At 40.0% G+C, this 24,283-nt stretch overlaps 1 protein-coding gene across 3 annotated transcripts in view; it reads right to left on the bottom strand.

The window, feature by feature from the left end:
* Positions 1-7,516: 7,516 nt before the first annotated feature.
* WASF1 (WASP family member 1) overlaps positions 7,517-24,283 on the bottom strand; it is a 67,597-nt gene continuing 50,830 nt past the window's right edge. For 2 of the 3 annotated variants that reach the window (XM_075554680.1, XM_075554679.1), the window contains exons 3-9: positions 20,390-20,524; positions 16,468-16,621; positions 15,347-15,464; positions 13,800-13,972; positions 11,986-12,165; positions 8,903-9,531; positions 7,517-8,320 (exon numbers count right to left, since the gene is read on the bottom strand). In XM_075554680.1, the coding sequence (XP_075410795.1) occupies positions 8,163-8,320; positions 8,903-9,531; positions 11,986-12,165; positions 13,800-13,972; positions 15,347-15,464; positions 16,468-16,621; positions 20,390-20,524 (1,547 nt within the window). In that variant the 3' untranslated portion in view covers positions 7,517-8,162. The remainder of the gene's footprint in view (positions 8,321-8,902; positions 9,532-11,985; positions 12,166-13,799; positions 13,973-15,346; positions 15,465-16,467; positions 16,622-20,389; positions 20,525-24,283) is intronic. The other variant, XM_075554681.1, reaches the window with a different exon arrangement.

Raw genomic sequence — 24,283 nt, 5'->3', positions numbered from 1 at the left:
ATCTGCTGACCGAGCAGTGCCAGCCAAGAAGGCCAATACTCTTCGCCATGATACAAACACAAAGGTGTGTTCCTGTGGAAGTCCTGGTCAACAGCCAATGGGAACCCGTCCCCGATGCCCCACACAAGTGCGAGAGCTCCAAAGTGGACCACTGCAGTGAGTCAAGTGCTGATGTTTTTTTAACTTTATGGCATTTGTGTACAATTATATCCTTAGTTTTATACACAATACTTATCACTTTAAAATGTTGGCATACACATGGATGTAATCTAGAATATACTGAATTTAATACTAAGACGGGTAATAACTTACAATGCTAACATAGCAAATGTCCAAAAATTACCAGAAATGTCAATATGAGAGGGTTTCAAAAATTCACGGTAGAATTCCTTTATCTTTCAGTTCCATTTTTTCACTGAATTTTTGAAGCCCCTTAATATTAATCAAATATGAAGTTTAAAGTTTGTTATCAAGTGAGTTTTTTGTCTGTTCCACAAGATACCAATGCCTTTTATCCCTCACATGTGTTAATAACAGATTGTCGGCACATTAAGAGGTACAAAAATCGGTATTTATTGTGCAAAATGTTTGTTTTGCACCAATGAGTATGGTTCTAAATTTGTTTCTCAAGAAAGCACCCAAAAGTGCTTACCAAGATGTGTTTATAATTTATCAGAATACTTCTATATCCACATTGAACATTCCTTGAAAAAATAAGTATTTACATAATAAATATTATATGAATATATAGTTTCAATTTCCCTCCAGACTGATTTTAAAAACACGATTGGTATTGTTATGATTTGCAAAACAAGCATACTTGTTGAAAAGTAGTGCTAATGGTACACCAATTATGTAGGTATTCCCAAATATGGGAGCTGAACAATTCCATAATGGAAATCTACATTTTATAAATTTGTATATAACAACTGTCTTTTCATCTTGGACCCATGGGGGACCACCTCACATTCAGGTGTGTCATCAACTGCCGCAGTATGCATCAGCGGCACTAAGATCCGCATGGCTCATTTTGTTCTAGTCTTCATGAAGCGAGCCAAAATGCCGTCAGATCAAGCAAGTGGTAACGCTTGTGTTGGTATCGTGTTCTTTGCAATGACTCTCACCCCAACTGGGTATCAGTGATAGTCCAATAAACTCTGACGACGCAGTACCAAGGGAAAGTCAGTTTTCAAGTATAATGTTACGGTGAAAATCACTTGTGGCTATCTTATCTTAAAAGGACCCCTCCAACAAACATAACAAATTAATAAAATTATTTTCAACTATTTTGTTAGTACTATTTTTTGGACTATCTCTGACTTGAGAAAATTACAGATCAATTTCTTTGCTAATCTTTAAATATAAATTTTGTATTTACTTCTCAATTTGAATGTAAATTTCTTATGAATTTACTTCTTTTATAAATGTTATTTTAAATTACTGACATTCATTTACTACAGTTAAAACATATTTTAAAAGTGTCATCTTATAGGCAAATAAAATGAAACAGCCACTGTGCAAAAATGAAAGCTCAATGATAAAAAATGATTTATAAATCCTTAAAAAGAATTCCCAAACTAACTTTTTAAAAAATGCAATAGATCAGAAGAGATTTCCTCCGCTGAATGTTCAGTTTCATGAGCACAACTCATTGCATTAGTACGACTAGTGCTGGAATTACTACCACCAATAAAAACAAAAAAACCAACTCATTGACACTGAGTTGATTCCTACGCGTAAAACCACCTGATGAGACAGGACAGAACTGCGTCTGTGGGTCTCCTGGACTGTGACTGCTTATGGGAGTAGACAGGCTCTCTTCTCCCCAGAGCAGCTGGTGCATTTGAATTATTGACTGTGTGGTTAGCATAACCCCCTATGCCAGCAGAGTTCTGAAATTACTAATGCAATTCATATGTAACAGAGTTTACTCTCGGTTCTATTCCCATCCCTTGCTGTAGTTAAAAAAGACAAGAAAAAGTAGAGAGAGTAAAACTATTGTAGCTCCTGAAGTTGTTGCCTCTGCAGACCCCATAAATTACAGAAACACAGATCCGGCTGTGGGGAATAGTTCCTCTTCGAATAATATAAACTAATGGATAGCAGAGGCCCAAGTAATCCTCTGCATTATTGTAAAGGATCATTTGAAAATTTGTGTTACAAATTTCTGAAGAGTAAACAAAGTTCTGTAGCCAGAATCTCTTCCTATGGTGAAAATTAATGATGAAAATATAAAAGAAAGTGGTTTCTATGTTTTACATCAGTCAGCTTTGTATATTGATTTGTTTGTAAAGTATTAAGTTCTAAATAATTTCATTTTCAGTTTTCTATGGAGGGATTTAACAGTTTGCACAACTCCAATGACCGATAAACATGGAAGAAGCTCAAGTCCTAGATTTATGCTATCATTTTTAAACCAAAGGCATTTCCCACCCCACCCCCATAACTCATAAACTGGAAATACACTGGAAAGCCATTTGTTGTTTTAACTATTGCTGAATGTGGACTTTTCTGAGGAAAAACTGAAGTATTGGGTATCCACAAGATGGAAATATTGGGGGTGTACTGGAACTTGTTGCTCAGTTTGAATCCTTCTTAGCAGGTCATATCTTAATATATGATGATCCCAGGGAAGGGCAACCCATCGTGTATGCTCTAAAACAATGTGTGAAGAATGAATACACTTAATTGATAACGTGTGATCAACTCTTTTCATTGAAATGAGTATGGCTCCCTATTTCCATTTATAGTTTCTACTCCTGATCTTTCTCATACAGATCGGCAGAATGTTATTTTAAGATCTATCTCCAACAGAAGGAGAGCCTGTTGAGCGATTCATCACATTTACTAAGAGAGTCACACCAGTAAAGAAACTGCCAATCAAGTAATTCACTACTTCTATGACTCTTGCAAAACGGACTTTCCTAAGTGCAGAGAGCGGCACTGTGACAAAGCTGCCGGCAGCTCAGGGTGTTATAAAGGTATTCAACAGAAAAAATTTAAATGTAATGAGTATGACATTTTTATACCATGTGCTGTGCTGTGCATTCACCTACTCTTCTAGGATGGAATGCAGCAGACTGTTGTCTGGGAGCAACCATTTTGTCTGTACCGTTCCATCTCTACTCACTGATGGGAAGTTTTAAAAACATATTTAGTCATGACTGAGTATCATAAGGCTTTTGGTAGCACATGCTGGGACACCCATCTGTAGCAATGGGTGCAATTCTGGACCAGTACATGCAGATTCCACATGCCTTTGAAAACATCGATGATGACAACACACAGAGGGGAAGAAGCAATACCCAAAGAGAAATAGAAAATATCGCCAATAAAATGTAAACACTGTCTTTATGTTTGCTGTGTCATAATATATTGCAGCATTTTCATTGGACGAGTCAAGCTCTCCAAGACTGAGAATTTAAACACACACACACACACACACACACACACACACACGACCTCTACCAGCCACCAAACAAGATAAATTTATAACTTAAATGTAAAGCCATTGTAATTAAAAAGAATTTGAACACACAATAAATTACGACTGCCAAGTACAGTTCACTGTCACAGAAACATCAGAAAGATATAAATAACAGGTGTGCCCCAGAAGTATCCCTGAGCACCCGAGATCGATTTCACATAACCACATACTACTCCATCATTCACACACTTGAATCTTGCATGAAAAGAAGGGTGAACACACATGACGTTCTTTAAAACAGACTTTCCTTCTTAAATTATGTGGATATGCCTGATGAAGAATACATGAAGCATCCAAGAAAGCACTTTAGGCTTATTTCAATGACTTAACTACAAACCTTTATGGAGAACTGTGGCAATTTTGGGACCGATTTTACTGATGCAGGTATGTCTGAGTTCCTAACAGGAGACAAAACGCAACGCAAATCTCCCAATGTTGGAATTACTTTATGCACATTTATAACTTAATATCACAAACTGTACAACAGACTGCTCCCCTCAGCATATGATTCCAGAAAGACTCATTATCCTGATTACGTGGATGTTGTTTGGCAGCTTCACTAGCAAAATCCTTGAAGTTCTGTATGAGCAAAAAGTAGAAAGGAGTTTTAATGGTAACATGCTAGAAACGATTTATCCAATGATAAAATATAGTAATTTGTTTGAATGTTTATCTCCTAATCACTAAACTTTCTTTAGTGTCATCTTTTCATCTGCTCATTTCTAATTGTGGTCATTTAATGGAAGCGTAAGCTGTTGAAAGCAAACTTATGTAGGAAAGGAAATTTTCATTGTGGGAGAGTAGTAGAATTTTACATTACGATGTCGACGCAACTCATTTTCTTGGTTGTAGACTATATGCACTAGTCTTTTATAGAAAGCATGGTCGATCATACGACTCTTCGTACACTGCATTCCCTACAAATTTATAATCCAGTTCATCTCATTTCATTAAAATAGCACAGGCCACTTTCGTGTTCAATCACGGTTACTGACACATCTGAAAAGAAGCTACACCACGGATGACCCAAACATGTGTACGTGCACGTGCTCACGTGCCTGTATCTTATCTCACACAGCCGATTCAAACGTGAGCAATGAGGATCAGTGTGGAGCGCCCGACACTCCTTCAGGTCCTGCCCAGGACCCCTGGAGTCTTCCCTCTTCCCGTCTAGTGGATTCCACCCCTTAAATCTCTCTCCTCCGTCAACACCCTTCCTACCACGTCACCTAGGGAAATATCCCGAATGGGCTGCTGATGTCGTCTTACTTCTAGTCCACCCACCCTTCTGCAGCCAGCTATCTTTCAAAGATGACACTGATTTCGAGGCACTGTATTCAATGTCATGGGGTTAAACATAAACTTCCGAAGACCCTCCCGGGCTCTGCGCCTGTCGACTTTTCTATTCCTAGGCCTTCCTCTCCTTGCATGCTATGCACTAACTGGACTTTAATTCCTTCAGTGGCCCCTTTCTCACCTCCCGGCACATCGGCTCCCTGCGCCTTGGAGACGGCCCACCCTCACTTTCCCACTTGTCTGCCAAGGTCCACTTCCAGCCTCGGTCTTCACCGAGACGCCCTTTCTTCTTGGAAGTCTTATCTGACTTCCCAGACGCGGTTCGCTCTCCGTGCTGTGAATTTCCCTAGCATAACATTCATTGTTCTTTGTTAATTTATTGTTATGCTCAGAAAGTAGCAGGGCTCTGTCTATTCACTGAGGTGGCTCCAATACCCAGCAGTCCCAAACCTTTGCAGAAATTTAAAAAAAAAATGTGTCAAACAAAAAAATCGTTAATAAAAGGTTAAGTGTGCTCCTTTATCTAAAATGGCAGAGCTCATATCGGTTTCTGGATCTCATAGATGAGAGTAAAATAGATACTTTAATCTGGGAAACCACTGCAACGCTTGCAATTTGCTGGCTCTTGTGGCTTTCACATTGTGTCTGTGGACTTTAATTACTCTTAGAGACATCCGTAACCTGCATCAGAAGCAACAGTATTTAAAAGAGAAAGCCTACAGACAGGCCGGATCCCTAAGTGAGAAATGTATGAGAAGTCTTTGGGTATAACACGTATACACAAGGAACACATTTACCAAGATACTATGTATGGGACTACTCAAAAGCGTTACTGCCAAGCACATTTGTGTGTTATAGAAAAGAGAAGAAACTAGAAAAATCCTGAGAAGGATGCCTTCAATACATGCTCAGTTTGTGCTTAAAAACACACATACCCTTATTTTCTGAAGAAGGCAAAAAAGGCAGAGCAGCTGGCCTTACGATAATGAGAAAAGGTATTGATAACGAGTCTTCAAAAAAAAAAAAGGCTCTGAAATGCTCATTCAAGGCTGGTATTCATTCTTCAGTCAGAGCCTAGTTGTCAGGCTTGAAAAGCGAGATCACTGATGCATGCATTCTGCAGCCAAGTCATGGAGAACATAAATAAATTTGTTCTTAGTACAGCAATGAGTACAGGGAGGAAAGGCCTGCTTTGTAACGCACGGGTCCCATGCATCCCATTTGGCTCCATTAAGACGATTTCTATTAATTATATAGTTCTGACACAACTGAGAAATACAACTTGATATTCGACTTTCACTAGTTCAACAGAGCAAAATCATCTTTAAATCATGGTTTTTTATAGTATTTTACATTTATCTTACTTTTAAAACGGAATGTATCTTCCAGTATTTGTAGATGCAAAGGGATTTTCCTAAATTACTTAGGAGCTTTAAAAGATTTATTTTATGCTTGATTACATTTAGGGGGGTGGTTTAAACAAAAGATGGGGTGAGGATAGTACCCAGAAGAGCATTAGGAAATGTTTTATGTCCAAGTTGAATTGCTACAATTGAAATGATCATTTCTGTTCTCCAAAGAGGATATAGGTCATTAATGATCTGAATAACTAATCTCCACATCATCACGTTACCAAGCGATCTCATGTTATCAGCTGTTTTATTGTTACAATGCCAGGTGAAATGTATATCAAGATTTAGGCATAAAAATTAAAGTATATTAAAAACAATCTTAGATGCAAGACAATTGAATTTTGCTCATGAATTTATGGGTCAGGTGAGCAGTTTTTCTGGGCTGGGTGGGACTTGGCTAAGCTAACCATAGAGCCTCACCTGGGATAACCCTACCTGAGGTGGCTTCTGATCTTCCGGCGGGCTCACCTGGGCTTGTGCCCACGGCAGAGAGAACGAAGGCGCTCAAGTTTGCAAGGCCATTTGAAGTCTAGGCTTGGACCTGGCACAGTTTCATGATGCCACACAATACAGGCCCAAACAAGTTCCAGGGACACCTAGATCCATGGATCTAAAGCAAAACTCCACTCGATGGGAACAGGGCAATCGGCATTCCAAAGGGAAGGACGAACACTGCAGTCACCCCTACAATGCAACTGCCCAAATCTCATTTAGTCTTCTCTTCCGATTAAGTAATCTGACGTGAATGATGCTTTTCTCTCCTGCCATCTGGCCTCCGGAAACATTAACAACTCATTCTGTCACTGCGAAATATTACTTCCAGAAACTTCCACTGCAGCCCAGGGCTGCTGCTATGAAAAGGCAGGCTGAGACTTGGCTTTAAGAGCTGAGGGAGGAGAGGTACACTGATGGTGTGACTTTAAGGAGTCCTGATGGCACAGCAGTTACATTGGGCTGTGATCCACAAGGTCAACAGTTCGAAATCACTAGCCGTCCCTTGGGAGAAAGACTAGGTTGTCCACTCCCACAGAGTCACAGATTTGGAAACTCACAGGTACAGTCCTACCTTGTCTTATCGGGCTGCTTTTCGAGTTGAGAAGGAAATGATGACAGCAAAGCTACCCTACATCTAAACAATAGAAATCTGTCTAACTCCAAGGGCATTCTACGTTGCTGTTTTTCTAAATTCAGTTCACTGTATATTTAAAGCCTACTGTATGGCATTTTTTAAATGTTTTATTAAACAAGAAACACCCATGAAGCTTTAAAATGAACCATTTATTAAATCAGACTGTTATTCTTAACAGTTATGTAAGTTACATATGTTTAAGCCAGAGTATTTCACATGGAAAAATTTAAAACTCTTATAGGCAAGCAAAATTGTACCACACAATATATAAGTGGGAAGGAGATACTGCTAAACATCCAAATAAGGCAAGTATTAAAAAAACAATAACTAAATAAAAATTCAAGCATTCCTGTAAGAGAATTCAACACTACAAGCTAACGGTACTTTCTGGGTGTGTTCCTATAAGCAGGGCAGTGTTTCTTCTTGTAAAACATACGGAAATGTGATAAGGCTCGTTAATAGACTCAGCTGCCCTCGCGATTCAACCTCAGTCGCTTTCCTTAAATTAAAGTCACAAAGTGCACAATTGATATATATCAAAAAACTGAATCTGCTACTCTAACAACAGCTGCCCATGCGTAATACTTAGTGGTTTATTGGATCAAATTATGTCTTTTCTGAGGGGAAATAAAATAAAACAAGATAAGCCACTAGAAAACATTTAGTTTGAAAGTATTCGGATACTTTCTAAGAAATTTTTAAAAAAAGTATGGAGGAAAAGGGTTACTTCTCATAAGGAAAAGAAAGCAGAACACTCGAATGACCAAACATTTTCAAAGAACAAGCACCACAAGGACGTCTGCATTCAGCTGGGTAATTATTTATTAATGCGCTGCTCTTACTCCAGCCAGTCCACTTCATCAAATTCCGAATCGTCTTCCGAATCACTGTACTCCACGGCAATGCGGCGAGACAGGATGGTGGCGACGTCATTCTCAATGCGCTCGTGTTTCGCTTCCTGTTCACGCTGTTCTTCTACTTTGCGTAGCTGAATACCTGGTGGAGCAAACCCCAAAAGTTCAGTCTCAAAAACCCAAACACCAGCTACTAGATACTACTAATCTTCTGGACTAAAATCAGTGCAGCTCGTCTGGTAAATAGTTATTGCTGAAGAAATGCTAAGGAAATCAGTGAATGAATATGAAGTCCTTCCTTTGAAAGTAAGGAACTAGCTTACGTCCTCTAAAGGCCATCTGGTAGAGCAAAAATGTCACAAAAGCTAGACCAGAACCTTAATAGGGAAGAAAATGCCATTTAAAAAGCGTTAATGTACCTGCTAGGCACACTGCACAGGATTTTAACTAAATATTCTTTAACATTTAAATCTGGCAATTTCAATTTCTCATTCATTTGATAAACATTTAAAGAATCCCTAAAGTATGAAAGGAAAGTGAGTCAATGTGATATATTTTCTTAGGAATGACTTAAAAACAGAAGTTGCATAGTTTTGCTTCTGAAAGTTTGTTCCAAAACCTAAGGGTCTGAAATTACACAGCTAAGGATTACAATATTATCTCGAGTGTTTAGAGTGTTACAAAAAACTGTAGCAATGCTCCTACCAGCCCCGAGAAGAATTACCTTTTCGTATTGCTTCCAGAAGTACACTCCTGGCATCACTGATTACAGGCAGGGTTGAGGGATGGCGCTTTGGCTCGGAAGCGGGTATAACTTGTGATGGGGGAGATGGAGGCATTAATGGGACATGGGGACCCGGAGCAGTAGATGGAGCTGGATGGAGCCCAGGAGGAGGATGAGCAAGAGCTGCAACTGTGACAGGTGATGCGGGTCGAATGCCGGGAGGCGGCAGAGGAGGAGGTGGTGGGGGTGGTGGCAGCCCCTGGACTTCGCCTTGTGGGAGAGGATGGACTGGCACAGTCTCACACACTGGGGCAGCTCTAGCAACTGGCGGAGAGGGCTGGACCAAAGGAGGCGCGATGGGAGGAGGGGCTGGGTGCAGAACTCCAGGGGCGATCTGAAGAGGAGCAGGAGGCGGGGGTACTGCTGGAGCTTGCAAAGTAGTGCTTGGAGGTGGAGGTGGGGGTGGAACTGGTGGGGGAGGAGTTGAAGTCATTGAAGCTCTTAGTGAAGAAGTTGACAAGGCAGATGGAAGAGGTGGTGGAGGAGGTGGGGGGGTGGGGCTCACAAACACAGGTGCTCTGCCTGTCGCTGGAGACTGAGGACGGTTTTCTATCAAGCCTGTAGCAGAACTGAAAGGACAAAGATGCCAGCAAGTTAAGAGAAAAGCCTAGAGAGATGTAAATGCACACACCTCAATGACTATTCGGAATTATACAAAAGCCAAGGCAGGAACAGATCCTACAGACCCCTGAAACTCTTCAGTGGGGTTTACAATAACATCAGAACACAAAGTACACCACCAGGACAGCGGACAGGTATTGGCTGCTCTGCAGTATCCTAACGGGTCTCATGCTTCCATGCACCTGTCACACATGGCTTAAGTACTCGACACTCACACTGGTAAATACATTTCTCAATTCTATCCTGTCAAGATTTTGTAATGTCTCGACACTGATTACATACATTTACAGGTATTATACAGGTAATCTTCTAAAAAAAAGGAAAGCCATACTTGTGACCAACGCAATGCTATCTTTAGATTTAAATTATCAAGACTTTCCATATGTCATGTCAATTAAATCGTTAACAATGAATTACAAACCACAAAAGGACATTTATGGTCTTCCTTCCTTCCTGACAGGCATCAACTAAGTCAGTGACAGCTCAACGTTTTAACGGAAAGCTGAAAAGATGATTTCTGTTGGTCTATTAGGAAAATTTCCCCACTATTTCGCGACTACAAAACTTATATTTTGGATAAAAACTGAGTTAAAATGTGAAATATCTTTAACACAAAATTATCAGGAGTACTATCTAATCTGCTCTAATTCTTGGACTGCTACCACTAAGATCAAAGTAACATCCATAACCACAGCTTGGGTGATTACTTTTTAAATTTTAATTTGTAAAATAGTTTTATGGGTTCAATTATATTACGAATATTTGTGCAATCACCACCACAATCAACTTCAGAATGCTTTCTTTTCACACTCATTGCCCCATCCCCCACTGCATGTCCCTGTCTAGTTACTGTCTCTATAGATCTACTGGCTATTATTATTTTTTAGCCCCTTAGTTAGCCCTTTAACCACATTCCAAAAATTTCTCCATATCTTGATTACTATACATATGCTTAATAACAAAGCTATTAACAAAACCAAAACCACACTTTAATTTTTAAAGTAATTCTTATTAGTTGGATTTTCTCAGGGGAACAGATTAGCTGTTACTAGAAAAGTATGGCCTAGGGAAAAACTGACCCATTCATTCCCAGTTTTTATTAAGTTTTTCTGAAACACCACCAGGTTTGTTTGTTTATGTACACTTTATGGCCGCTTTCATGTAACAGGATCCAAACGGAGTAGCTCTGACAGAAACAATATGACCACAAATCTCAATACTGGGGATCTGGTCTTTTTAAAAAAAAATCATTTTATTGGGGGCTCATACAACTCTTTTATCACAATCCATGCATCCATCATGTCAAGCACATTTGTACATTTGTTGCCATCCTCATTCTCAAAACATTTGCTTTCTGCTTGAGCCCTTGGTATCAGCTCCTCATTTTCCCCTCCCTCCCCACTTCCTTCTCCCTCATGAACCCTGGATAATTTATAAATTATTTTGTCATATGTTACACTGTCTGACGTCTCCCTTCACCCACTTTTCGGTTGTCCATCCCCCAGGGAGGAGGTTTTATGTAGATCCTTGTAATAGGTTCTCCCCTTCTACCCCGCTCTCCTGGTATCGCCATTCTCACCACTGGTCCTGAAGGGATCATCTGTCCTAGATTCCCTGTGTTTCTAGTTCCTGTATGTACCAGTGTACATCCTCTGGTCTAGCCAGATTTGTAAGATAGAATTAGAATCATGATGGAAGAGGAGGGGGAGGGAAGCATTTAGGAACTAGAGGAAAGTTGTATGTTTCATTGTTGCTATACTGCACCCTCACTGGCTCATCTCCTCCCCGAGACCCTTTGGTAAGGGGATGTCCAGTTGCCTACAGATGGGTCTTGGGTCCTCAATCTGCACTCCCCCTCATTCACAATATTTGATTTTTTGTTCTTTGATGCCTGATACCTGATCCCTTTGACACCTCGTTATCACACAGGCTGGTGTGCTTCTTCCATGTGGGCTTTGTTGTTTCTCAGCTAGATGGCCGCTTGTTTACCTTCAAGCCTTTAAGACCCCAGACACTATATCTTTTGATAGCCGGGTTCCATCCGCTTTCTTCACCACATTTGCTTATGCACTTGCTTTGTCTTTAGAAATCGTGTCGGGAAGGTGAGCATCATGGAATGCAGTTTAATAGAACAAAGTATTCTTGCATTGAGGGAGTACCTGAGTGGAGGCCCAATGTCCATCTGCTACCTTAATACTAAACCTATACATATATACACATAGATCTATTTCCCCATCCTCATATATATTTACATATGTACATGCCTTTATTGAGACCTCTGTAAATGCCCTTTGCTTCCTAATAAAAGGAAATAGAAGAAAGAACGAGGAAGTGATCTGGTCTTTTAAAGAAAAACATCCAAGGTTTCTGAGAGAAGGCCTCATGTGCTTGTCTCAACATACCTGATACAGGTGGGTATGGGCTTCACATCTCCTGCCCCATGCATTGGCGGAGGTGGAGGTGGTTCATGGGGTCTGACTAAGACCCTTTCCTCAGCTCTCGTCAGAAGTTCACTCATCTGACTAAATGGCAAGGCAGAAAGTGAGTAAGATCCATCCATATGATCCACATACGTCTGAGGCCTAAAGCAAAGACAGGGAACATCAGTGCATCTTTCTTGAGTTATTGATGAAAAGAAACGTTCTACAGGAGCTATTTAAGGTTTATTCTTTGAATGCCAATTCTTTCTGAAAAAATTACATAAATTTTATTTTTCAAACAAAAGATGCTTATAATGCAGCCTTTCCTTACTAATTGAGATTTACTAAAATAATCATCATTACTTTATTGTTTTATAATGGAGGATTAACTCACAACACTGAACTTATGTGATTACATGAAAATAACATGCAATCTTAGTCAAAAGAAAAGATAATTAGTTTTAACACCCTGTTCAGAGCTCTTTAACTCTAATTCATTTTATTCCTCCTTGACAAGAAACTAATAACAAGAAGCTGGGGAATCTCACACTGGACTCTTCTACCATTACACTCAGCTAGCCCAAGGAGCAAGACCTCTTTGATGCTGGCACACAGTGAGGGCTACTGCATTGTTTCTGCCCTCTGGGTAGTTCCACAGGTGCTCGGTCATTTTGGAAGTAACGGAGTAATACAGCATATGCCTATATACTCTGAATATAAGCTGAATTTTTCAGCACATTTTGTAATGCAGTTTTTGTGGTAAAATTAGGTGCCTCGGCTGACATTTGGGTCAGCTTATACTGGAGCATATATGGTATGTTTATGATCAGAGAGAAGCAGAATTTTAGATATTTTAAGCATGTGAAGATTACAATGTTTGCTGACTGTGGTGCATTCTGGGATCGAACTGATTTTAACAAATGTGCAAAGAACAGGTTTAAAACAGATAAAATGTTAATTACTTAAAATAAGAAGAAACAAGACGCTGTCAATTTTCTCACTCTCTTTAATGCATATAAACTATATCCCTCACATGTAAATTTTTCTAAAATAAAAATTGTTGCCACTCAATCAATTTTGATTCACAGAGGCCCAGTGGGCAGAGCAGAACTGCCAAGAAGGCTCCCCGGGCTGTAAACCTTGACTGAAGCAGAATGCTGCCTTTCTCCTGCCCAGTGGCTGGTGGATTCGAAGCACTGACCTTTCTGTTAGCGATAAAGTTTACACGTGCTCTTCCCATGCCCAAATCAGTGAGCCATAAACACATTCCTTCACGGAAGGGTGCCAGCTTATGTCTGCTAGGGTGCCATGCTCCTTCGCCAGTCCTCCTGGCCTCCAAGAAAGAGCGCCCTGTTCTACATTTGAATAAATAAGGACACGGAATTTGTGTGTTTGAAAGTCCTGATAAATACGAGGTAGGGGATTTGGCACAGAAAGGAAGTCGGGGGAAAGAAAAGAATCGCAAAATACAGCCTCCTTCTCAACGCCTTGGTTTTAGGTGCAGTGCTTTCAAAACCTTCCTATTTGTCTGTTAAGAAATTCGAGCAGATGTTGCCTCAAACACTGAAGAGGAATTAAGACTGTATGAAAGTCAAACCCTTGAAGATCATCTACACCAGCCTGTTCCTTTCACAGATGACAAATCTGAGGCCCAAAGGCAGACTGGTGGCTCACAGAGGTTGGGGTTTTATAACCATGTCCATATTCCTAACAGACTCCACAACTAAAGCCAATGTTTCATCATTAGTTTTCAACCAACCAACCAACCAACCAACCACACAAACAAAACCAGAAACCTTGTTTCGAAATGAGAGGCAGGGCCATTAGCAACTTCAATATGCTTATGTAAGAGATTCACATCGTCTTCGGCTAGCTCGGGCCCTTGTGCCAGCTTCTGCCACTCTCTCCGCCGGTCATGAGGTGCTCTGGGTACTTTTTCTGGTTCTTGAGGACGATCTAGATTTTTCTGCTGTAACAGATGTATTGAAACAAAGCCAAACGCTGAAGTGCTAAGTTTTCAAAAAGAAGTTATGATAATAAAAAATTCTAACATCAATACTGTAAAGACCATGTCATCGTAACACAGTTAAAGCTAACACATAGTTCATCTGTAGATGCAGTTAAATCTTTAGCTAGTTTGTACTTCTTGCTGTTTTTAATACAAGCTGATTTACAAAATACAAATAGCAAGCTTAAGTAGTAAAATTTGAGGTCAATACCGAATATCCTTTCAGATGAAAAAAACTCACCAATTTGTTCCTAATAGACATCTTTACCATTAATGGCATTAGCCACCTCTAACCAACACTGACTAAGGCTATGTTATCTGGGAGCCATCAATCAGCTAACAAAGATGTGAAAAATCCAGTCATTCAATTCCATTCATAACAACTGCACAACTCAGTAAACAACAAGGTCTTTGAACACTAGACTAAGACGTGGTTTTCACTGGGAGAGAAAGCATAGGAAGGGTCACAGTGGTATAACAAAGGCGGACATCCAAAGGGGCTCAGTCTAGCAGCGCACAGGGCTGAAGACAGCCAGGCAGCAGTGGGCACGAGCAGTGCACTAGGCATGGACGCCCACCTAAAGCATGCCAATTCAAGAGTAAAGCCACTACATCTGTCAAACAACACACCGACAGCTGGAGTGATCTGGCCTGCCAGTCACTGTTTGGGAAACAGGATAGAACACTGGAAATTACCTAGCTGAGACTCTACCAGCCCGCAGGTATTGTGGGCAGTGAGTCATAGGAAGTAGGGCTAGCTATCAGAGAAACGGGGGAATAATGAAGACAGACTTCATCTCTTTCATGATCTTGTCTGAACCTAGTTTTGCTCATAAAGCAGAATCAAGTTAATTTGACTGGAAAGCAGAAAACAAGAGACACAACAGGCAGATAACAGTGAAAATAAAGTAACCTCTCCAAACTCTTAGGATATGTTGTGCAGTGAACTATTAGCTGAAAGCAACGTTGCCAATAGCTCTTCTTTTCCCTGGTCCATTTAATTCCTACTTGTTCTTCAGGATTCATCATAAGCTTTGTTGGAAGTATTTACCAACCCTGCGCCCTGGCTAAAGCAAGTACTACTTTTGTGACTAAAATTCTTCACGGACCCACTATTAGGGCTCTCAGTGTGTCCCATACTGCAACACCTGATTGCTCATCTGGCTCCCATCAGAACGTGCTGTTTCTGTGTAGCAACGACGATCTCAGCATTGGGCTAAAATGACTCAACGAACTAAGACTGTAACGTCTAGGACTAATCAGGCTCTACAGATGCAGCAAAATACAAATGTGTATGCACTAAAAATAATTCGATTTTTGAATCTCTGGTAATACCTTCTGTTTCCTCTTTTCCTTCCTCTTATCCTCTGTATCTTGCAGCATTTTTTCTTTCCATAAGTCAAAGAAATATGAAGGGTTGGTATAAAACTTCAAACCTTCTTTACCATCATCTCTGAATTAAAAAAACAACAATTAAGGTATTATATTAGTAAAACCTATGGAGTCAATCAAAAAGTAATTTTATAGAATGTTTTGCTTACATTAATAAAATACAGCATGCATAAAAGCAATGCCAAAATAAATTAGAATTCTATACCAATAAAAAACAAATTCTCACTAATCAGATGTGAGACTTAGGAAAATGGAAAAACAGATACTTTTCAGAGTTGGTGTTCATAATTCAAAGTACAGCTGAACAATTTTCAAAACGATATTCTCCTGCTACATACTAAATTTTCTATAAGTTCTTTTAGAAATTCCAGTAATTACAGATCGTTCTCCCAAATATAAAAGCCTGAAAGGAAAATAACTCCACTTGGAATAGAAAACGGTTAGAGTCTCTGCCAATACATTAATTTATTAGCCTTGCAAATCCTGAAGATATCACTTAGCAGCATTCTAGTAGCATAATTTACACCCCACCCCTTGCATACTAGACTTCAGAGTTTTAAATACGTCCTTGAATAATATTTTGTTCCGGATGTGTATCGTGCATCTTAATCTATCCATCTAACAAATCACATAAAAGCTCTTTGAGGAAAGTCTGAATAATTCCAAATTTTGCATTACATTTGGAGGAAACATTTAAAAACTGACACATGTTCATTATGCAAAAAGTTAATGCATATAGAGTAAGAGTAGGTAAGAACAAGCAAAAATGAAAATGTTTATTTTGGTAGTGTAGAAGAATTTAAGCTATTTATTTTTTCATTTTCCATTTCATTAAAAATTAATAGAGCAATAACAACCCCTAGCTAAAACTTGTTCAAAATGACTCCTTAAATTGGTCTTGTTTCTTCTATAAGAGTCCTGAGAACTCATGAAATGAATGAAGATGCAAAGGTTTTCTGCAGCTGGTACATGGTAAGCTCTCTGGTTGGCCAGATGACCGAAGGCACAGAGAACTCTGGAGGACTGCCTGGTTGAATGGGGCTGAGGAGACCCAGTTGGCTCACCTATAAGGAGTGAGTATATTCAGAGGCGGTGGCTGTTCACAGACATCATAGGTCTCCTGCAGTGGAATCGGCAAAGTCTTGCGGTCAAACAGCTGCTGATCTTGAGTTGTAGAACTTCGGAAAGCTTTTCTCATTGTGATATCTTGCAAAGACACTAATACAAAAATAAAAAAATGCATTTGCCTTATTTGCATCAAGGTTCCTTGACATAAAAGCAAAGTCACAGACAGCACGTAGAAGTCAGCATGGCTAACAAGTCACACTTCTCATGTGCCATCATCATACGCTCGATCACTTTGTACTGGGCTTTTCCATCCCTCACCCTCTAAGAGACCGTAACTGTTTACGGAGTAGAAGCCCTGCCTTTCTCCTGCAGAGTGGCTGGTGGTCTCAAACTGCCGATCGTTAGGATTGCAGCCCTCCATGTAACCACTATGCCACCAGGGCACCAATTACATTGGCATTAATTCATCCTTAGATGTCCTCAATGGTACCTGAAGTGTATCAATGTTTCCTACCAACTGTCTGTATCTTTTCTCTACCTGACACACCCAGATTCCATCAACTTAAAATTTTGTCTCCCTCCTATAATCTTCCATCTCACTTTATTATTTCGCCTTTTCTTATCACAGTAATATCGAACAAATAAACATCCTAGGCATAACACACTCTTGTGTGTCTACAGTAAATATGCGTGTATTGTATAGGTACAATCAAAACGAAACTTTACAGAAAATATTTTCAAGTATAAGGTGATCTGTACTATTGCCTATTTCAGTTATCTTTAATCTTGGACTATAAAGATATCTACCTAGACTATATGCCCTCGAAGACCAAGACCACCTTGAACCTTAGTATTCCTAGTAATTAGTGATGCCTCATCACACACACACACACACACACACACACACACACACACACACACACACACACACTGCAACTTCATCATACGTTATCAAAAGCTCCATTTAAAAATTTTCTTTGGGGCTATGTGGTATGCTAAAATAAGTATACAAGAATGTACTCTTAATTCTTCACGTGATTTCCTGATACGCAAAATTAGGCAACATCCTACATATGTAACATGACATTAAATATACATATATACTTTACTCCATAGCAAGGGCAGTGCTGAACAATTATACCAATTCTTAAATTATCCTCTTCAAAACGGTATCTCTGTCATTCTCACAGGTAAGACTCGTTTGACATGCCAGGCTGGCTCATGGGACTGGGAAGCAACAACACACGCTGCCCTGCGCCCGGGACTGCGTTCCAGCAACTGCACACTCGCGACGTCTGGATGCCGACATAGCACCACGATAAAAACGCAGTGTCTCACTGTAACTAACACAGGGGGCATGTCACACTTGTTCTTCATTCTGTCTTGAGGTTACATCTTTTCTCAAAAAGGGACTTCCAAGATAAAAGCCCTAAATCTTGAGGTGATTGACATATAATGGCCAGATGGATAAGTAGATACAACCAACTAAATTTAGGCCATCGTTACAAATTCAATTTTTACATAGCTGAAGGGTTGGGCAAGTAAAGTTACTTCCAGAATGTCCTGATATCTATTTATTTTCTTAATATTATTTCATACATATATAACTCCCATTTTTAATGTTTTTAAAGAAAAAAAACTTAATTATTTTTTTAAAGCACACCCTAAAGATTCAAAAAGAGAAAAAAAAAGTCTATTCTTTTCAATATGCAGTACTGGAACAATTGAATATCCACATAAAAATGAATGAAGTCATATCTCTCCCTCACAAAACTTAACTCTCAGATCATAGACGTAAATGTAAGACGTAAAACTAAAACTCATGGAAAAAATATAGGAAACATATTGTTCCAACTTGTGTTAGGCAAAGTCTCCTTAGGCAGAAGACAGACAGACAGACAGGTATACACATATTTCGTTTCTGGTTACGGAGATGTTCCTGTGGACCAATAACTGTATCCTTAATATTTTCTGATCCTGGCTTGTGATAAGCTGTGAACATCACTAATAAAGTCCCATAATTGTAAAGAAGAAGATAAAAAGATTTGGACTTAGAAAATATACAGGATTCTTACAATTCAGTAATAAGTTGATAAGTACAACAATTTTAAAATGAGCTAAGGATATATATATACATGTATGTAGATAGAGCTATTTCTTCAAAGACAATATGAAAGTGGCAATATAAATACCATCTGAAGATGTTGAAGAGCATTAGTTATGAGGAAAATGCAAATCAAAGCCACAATGAGCTGCGGTTTCATACCCACTAGGATGGCTGCAATAAGAAGGTCAAATCAAGTGTTGGTGAGGATGTGGAGAAACTGGACCCACCTGGCAGGAATATAAAACGTGCGGCTGCTTTGAAAACCAGCCTGGCGGTTCCTCAAAAGGTTAAACGTAGGGCCGATTCTTATGACCCAGAGGCTCTACTCCTAAGGAGGTGTCTACCACCCAAAGGGCAGGAAAATATAGGTCCCCATGAAAAGCTGTGCACGTGTGTGCTCATATGATCTTTCATTACAATAATAGATACAAAGTGAAAACAACCTAAATCTCCATCCAGGAATGGATGAACAAAATGTGAACTACACAAACACAACAAAGAATGATGTACTAATACATGGCACACAGAAGTGAACCTTGAAAACACTATGCTAAGTGACAAATGCTAACATTAACATACTATGATGATTCCACGCATACGAAGCGACGCTAGCAGGCAAATCCGCCAGAGTCGGAAAGTAGATTAGTGACCATCCAGGGCAGGTACAGGGGAAACAGAGTGACTACTAATGAGCACCAGGTTCTTTTTGGGGTGATGAAAATGTTCTAAAATTGACTGTGGTGAAAATGGCAAAATGAATAGCTAAAAGCCACTCAACTATGCACTTAAATTTCAAATGAGTGAACTGTATAGTATGTTAACTGTACCTCAATAAAGTAGTTTTGAAAGAAAAGTGGGTGAAGGGAGACATCAGTCAGTGTAAGAAATGAAAAAAAAATTGATAAATGATCAAGGGTTCATGAGGGAGGGTGTGTGGGGGAGGGAGGGGGAAAATGAGCTGATACCAAGGGCTCAAGTAGAAAGCAAATGTTTTGAGAATGATGATGGCAACATATGTACAAATGTGCTTGACACAATGGATGGATGTATGGATTTTGATAAGAGTTGTACAAGCCCCCCCCAAAATGATTTGTAAAAGAAGTCTTGCTATGTCTTGTCCAGAGCAATGATTTCCAAACTTTGCACATAGTAGACACTTAGCCCAGAAGGTATTCATTTACCTTTCCTACACATTAAATTAGATTGTGTCAAAAGAACTTGATTCTAGGACATCCAGCATCATATTCTCCTTTTTGCTTTGTTCCAGTGATATCCTTTATTATTCAAGTTTAGATTATATAACGTGCAGGTTTGCCAACACTGCAATTCATCAAAATATATTTTATATTTTAAACAACCATTCACTAACGTAGGAAGTAACATTGAATTAATTACCTAGTTCGGACTTTTGCAGTTTTACACACACATACAAAGCATAACAGTAGAAATGACATTCCTATAGAACTGGAGTATATCAGGTAATTTTCAAAGCACCTTACTTTTTAAGACAAAAATTATAAGGGATAAGAAAGGAGGAAAAATTCTGGTTAAAGTGTTTTGTTTATGTTAAAAAATTAAAAGCTATTTAGTGTACAAAAAGAAGTTAAAAAATTAGAAAAAAACGCTAGTCATACTGATCTTTTAAATAAATAATTCACTGATTTATTACAACATGCACAATAAGGTCATAGGTAAAAGCATTTGTAATAAAATCAGGTTTTTGGCAGATTTTAAAGCTATTCTTCACCCCACTTAACAAAATGTATATACAGAAAAATATATTTTTTAAAATGCAAAGTAAAAAAACTTACATTCTTCTTCTTTAGGATCAAGCTGTGTAACACTAACAGATAAGCGGTCCACACGTTCTTGCAATGAGTTAACTCTGAAGGAAAAACTGTGTGCTTCATTGAATAATTCTCCGAATATATCTTCAGCATATTTACCTAAGAAAAAATGAAATATATACCAAAACAATGTGATCTGAAACCCAGAAAAAATTCAGCATTTCAAACCACTGTCCTCTTGAAGCTTGTACTTATTTGAAACTACTTAAAAAGTCATCCAGTTACGACAGAGTGGGGACAAACAACCAAAGAGAACACACAAACCCTGGGAAACCTGGTCTAAAACCCTAGCCCTGCCACATTGTGTTCTGTGTTGGGTTTTTTTTTTTCTAAAATAGAAACATTACACCTATTTTCTACTTTCTACATATCTTCCCATTGGCTGAGGCTTAGAAATGATAAACGTGGAACAAGATCAACAAATAACAGGTCTTTCCATCTCAAATCAGCATTCACAGATTACAGGAGATTCTCAACATTTATCATTAGTTTATATTCTCTGTTCTTAGTTCGTAAAAGTAAAACAAAACACCATATACCTAAAATCCTTATATTTCTCTAGTCGTGTAAATTCTCATCACTGAAAAAGAGAAGCCAAAATAATCTTATTTTAAAAGGTGAAAGGGAGTAGAAATTTATTTGTCATAAATAACCTAAGGGACCATTTTAGAAAATCGATGAAGAGGAATATTCAGGTGTGTTTAGAACACATAAAGTAATAAACATTATGCCAGAGAATCTACACCATGAAGATGAGCCAATTATTATATGTACTTTTAATAAACTAAAATAAATGTTCATCTTGGCGACAGGAGAAGACAATGGGCAGAGAGACTGGTAAAACATCCCGCAGGCCACTGGAGCCCCAACGGTGGTTAAGACAAAGAAAAAAGGGGAAGCATTTCAGTAATTATCTGTAACCAAACAGACTCATGTTCAACCGGGAGAAATCTCACAGAGACTGACTGGGCTGTGTGGACAGAGGTTCGGAAGGTAAACAGCCTTATGCCAAGCTGCACCCTGCAGGGCGCCTTCATTGCCGTTTTCTAGTTTTAGTGTTCACATGAGGATCGTACTAAAAATCCTCAGGTACCTGGAACCGCTTCAATAGTCAAGTGGGCTACGTAATTCAGACAGGATTATTTAATTCATCATTTATGGCTTTAATCATGCCGGATGGCCCCTGTTGTAAAAGGCATTTTAAACTTCCCAGTCTTATAAATCTCTAAAGTGCAGCATAAAGTTAAACTTAAATCTTTTCTTGAAGACTCAGTGTCATTATGAAAATCAATTGATTATCCACAGTGAGAACAGCCCCCTGAAATGTTCTAGAATATTTGCTTTTCTCTTAAGTGACTATTTTCCAGGTTTTATATTTCTCTTCCTTTACGTCATTTTTACCTTTGTTCTTAACCACCTCTTCTGGCTCCCTTCCATATATGCCTGTTACTCTTATCTCCCTACTTTTACCGCCTCCCTCAATCTTCTGAACCATGTTTGGAAACCACGTAATCCCATGTGAAAGAAAATGGGCTGTGAGCGAGGGAGCGATTAGTCAGTTTATGCACATGGTTTTCATTGCAGGGACTTATTTATTCTGACTATCTGGGGGCCTTTTACAATGAAGTCCAGGTTCTAACTATGTTCAGCTGGAAAGTGGCCGGAGAACTAAATGCCAGAGAGGAAAACGATTGCATTTGTCTGCACCTAGTACACCCACATCAGGTAGAAATGACAAAACTATGCTTTTTAAAAAAAAGGTTGTGGCATAGTATGCCCACATATATTGGACACCCCACCACCACTACCACCCATTTCCAGAAAGAGGCCTTATTCACAAGTCCAAGAATGTTAATTTTGGTCACATTTGCATAATAATGGTACATATCCCACGGTCCAGACATCATGGGAAACAAACAACTGAATCTGTGTGTCTGCTCCGGGGCAGTTCATGGCTGGACCTGGGCGCAGTGGAGTTCCTCATGGTCATGTGCATCTAGGTATCGGGCCAGAAATGGGCAGAGAATGCACATGGGCTGCCAAGCCTGGGCATGGACTGGCTCTTTGTCCATGGCAGAAGGCTGGGCAGGCTCATACTACCCTGGAACCACAGACCCCCATCAGCTAGTCAGCGTCACTGCATCCAAGTGAGGGTCCAGGGGCCCCTCTGCATCTGCACAGGCAGGAGAGTCAAAGGGCCTGAGTGGGGAGGCTGGCTGGTGCGGTGGAATGGGCACAGCTGCCGCATGCTGGCCTCGGGGGTTTCTCTAACAGGAACACACAGACCCATAGACCTTCAGGGCTGGGACCAGCTGCTTTGGGAGGCCTGATTCTGGGGCTGAAAAAGTGGTTTCTTTCTGCCTAGCCCCGCAAGAATCCTGCTGGCCGAGGAGCTGCTTTAGAAACTCGTTGCAGCCGGTGAAGGTATGCTGCTGGGAACCACACCTCCGTGTCAACAGGCATCAAGACAAAGGTTTCACATCGAATATGATGGAGGAGAAAAAAAGTTGCTGTCAGCAACAGGCGAGATAATATTGGTGTAGTGTGCTTATGACTGAGCCCGACGCACAACACTATGCATCGTGTTCTTGATTCACTGCCATTCCTAACCTGAAGAGGAAAATATCATTCGTCAGATGCACACAGGTATTGTATGCAACTCAAAAGATGAACTAGAATTTTTTTTAAGTCTGAATAAAATTTGAATAATATCAAGTAATGTGTTCAGTTCCCTAACTAAGCAGCTCTGCTGTGATTCAGGAGCAGAGTGCCTGTCCCTTTCCCTCTGACTGCCCTACCACTGGTGGTTCCTCTCACTCCAACTACTTCCTTTTGTCTGTCACAGGCCTGGTCTCTCCGCTTGCTGTTCCATATCATGATGCACATCAGACTGGACCTATCAGACTCTGGGGTTGACAGTTTTATGTCCTTCAGGCAGCTGAGCTGACCAGGGACCACTCCACACCTCATGCTACACCTCTGATAATAGCAAAATATTTCCCTAGTGTGTTAGTCTGGGTACTTTAGAGAAACAAATGCACAGAAACTCATGTAAAAGAGAGAGTTTTATAAATAGGTTAAGTGAGCAGCAAGAAAACATCCCAACCCAGTGCTTCCCAAGCCCACAAGTCCAACATTAACCCATTAACCCATATGTCCAACACCAATCCACAAAGTCCTCCTTCAGCTCACAAAGAAGACACAATGATGCCGACTGCAGGAGGAAAGCCGAGTCAGTGAATGTGTAAGCATCTCAGCACTGGCAGGGGTCTCCAACAGGTGCTCTAGCACCCAGGGCTGCATCGGGAGAGGTCCATGCAGCTTCTCCTCGGGGATGTCTCGCAGGAAGTCAGCCTTGCAGGCTGAAACAGGGAACTGCTAAGGCAGCTGCACCCTAGTGCAGCCATCACAAAGCAAGAGACCCGAGAACTAGAAAGGCGAGGCTCACCGAACCATTTATCTTTCCGCCCTTCAATTAATCCCACGTGTTTATCGGCCAGTTTGGCACAAAAAACTAATTCACCTAGATTAAAAAATATCTAAAAAGAGTGCCCAACACACAATAACTGAGAATTCATGAACAACAGTGGCACGGGGGCTAAGCGCGGGGCTGCTGACCGCAAGGTCAGTGGCTCAAACCCACCAGCTGCTCGTGGGGAGAAGGATGAAGCGCTGTCTGTTCCACACATCTATAAAGACTTATGCTCTCAGAAACCCGAGGGACAGTTCCCCTCTTCCTTGAAGGTTGCTCGGAGTCAGCATTGACTGGGTTTGGGTCAGCAGTGGTTTGGGTTTGGTGCTGGTTTCTAAAAGGGGTCATGGGCTCTAGTAAGTAAGCAAAAACACAGCTCTTGCTTG

Source organism: Tenrec ecaudatus, chromosome 7 (assembly GCF_050624435.1).
Source record: "Tenrec ecaudatus isolate mTenEca1 chromosome 7, mTenEca1.hap1, whole genome shotgun sequence".
Lineage (NCBI taxonomy): Eukaryota > Metazoa > Chordata > Mammalia > Afrosoricida > Tenrecidae > Tenrec > Tenrec ecaudatus.
Note: the sequence above shows the minus strand (reverse complement) of the source record. Positions and strands in the feature narration are given on the sequence as shown.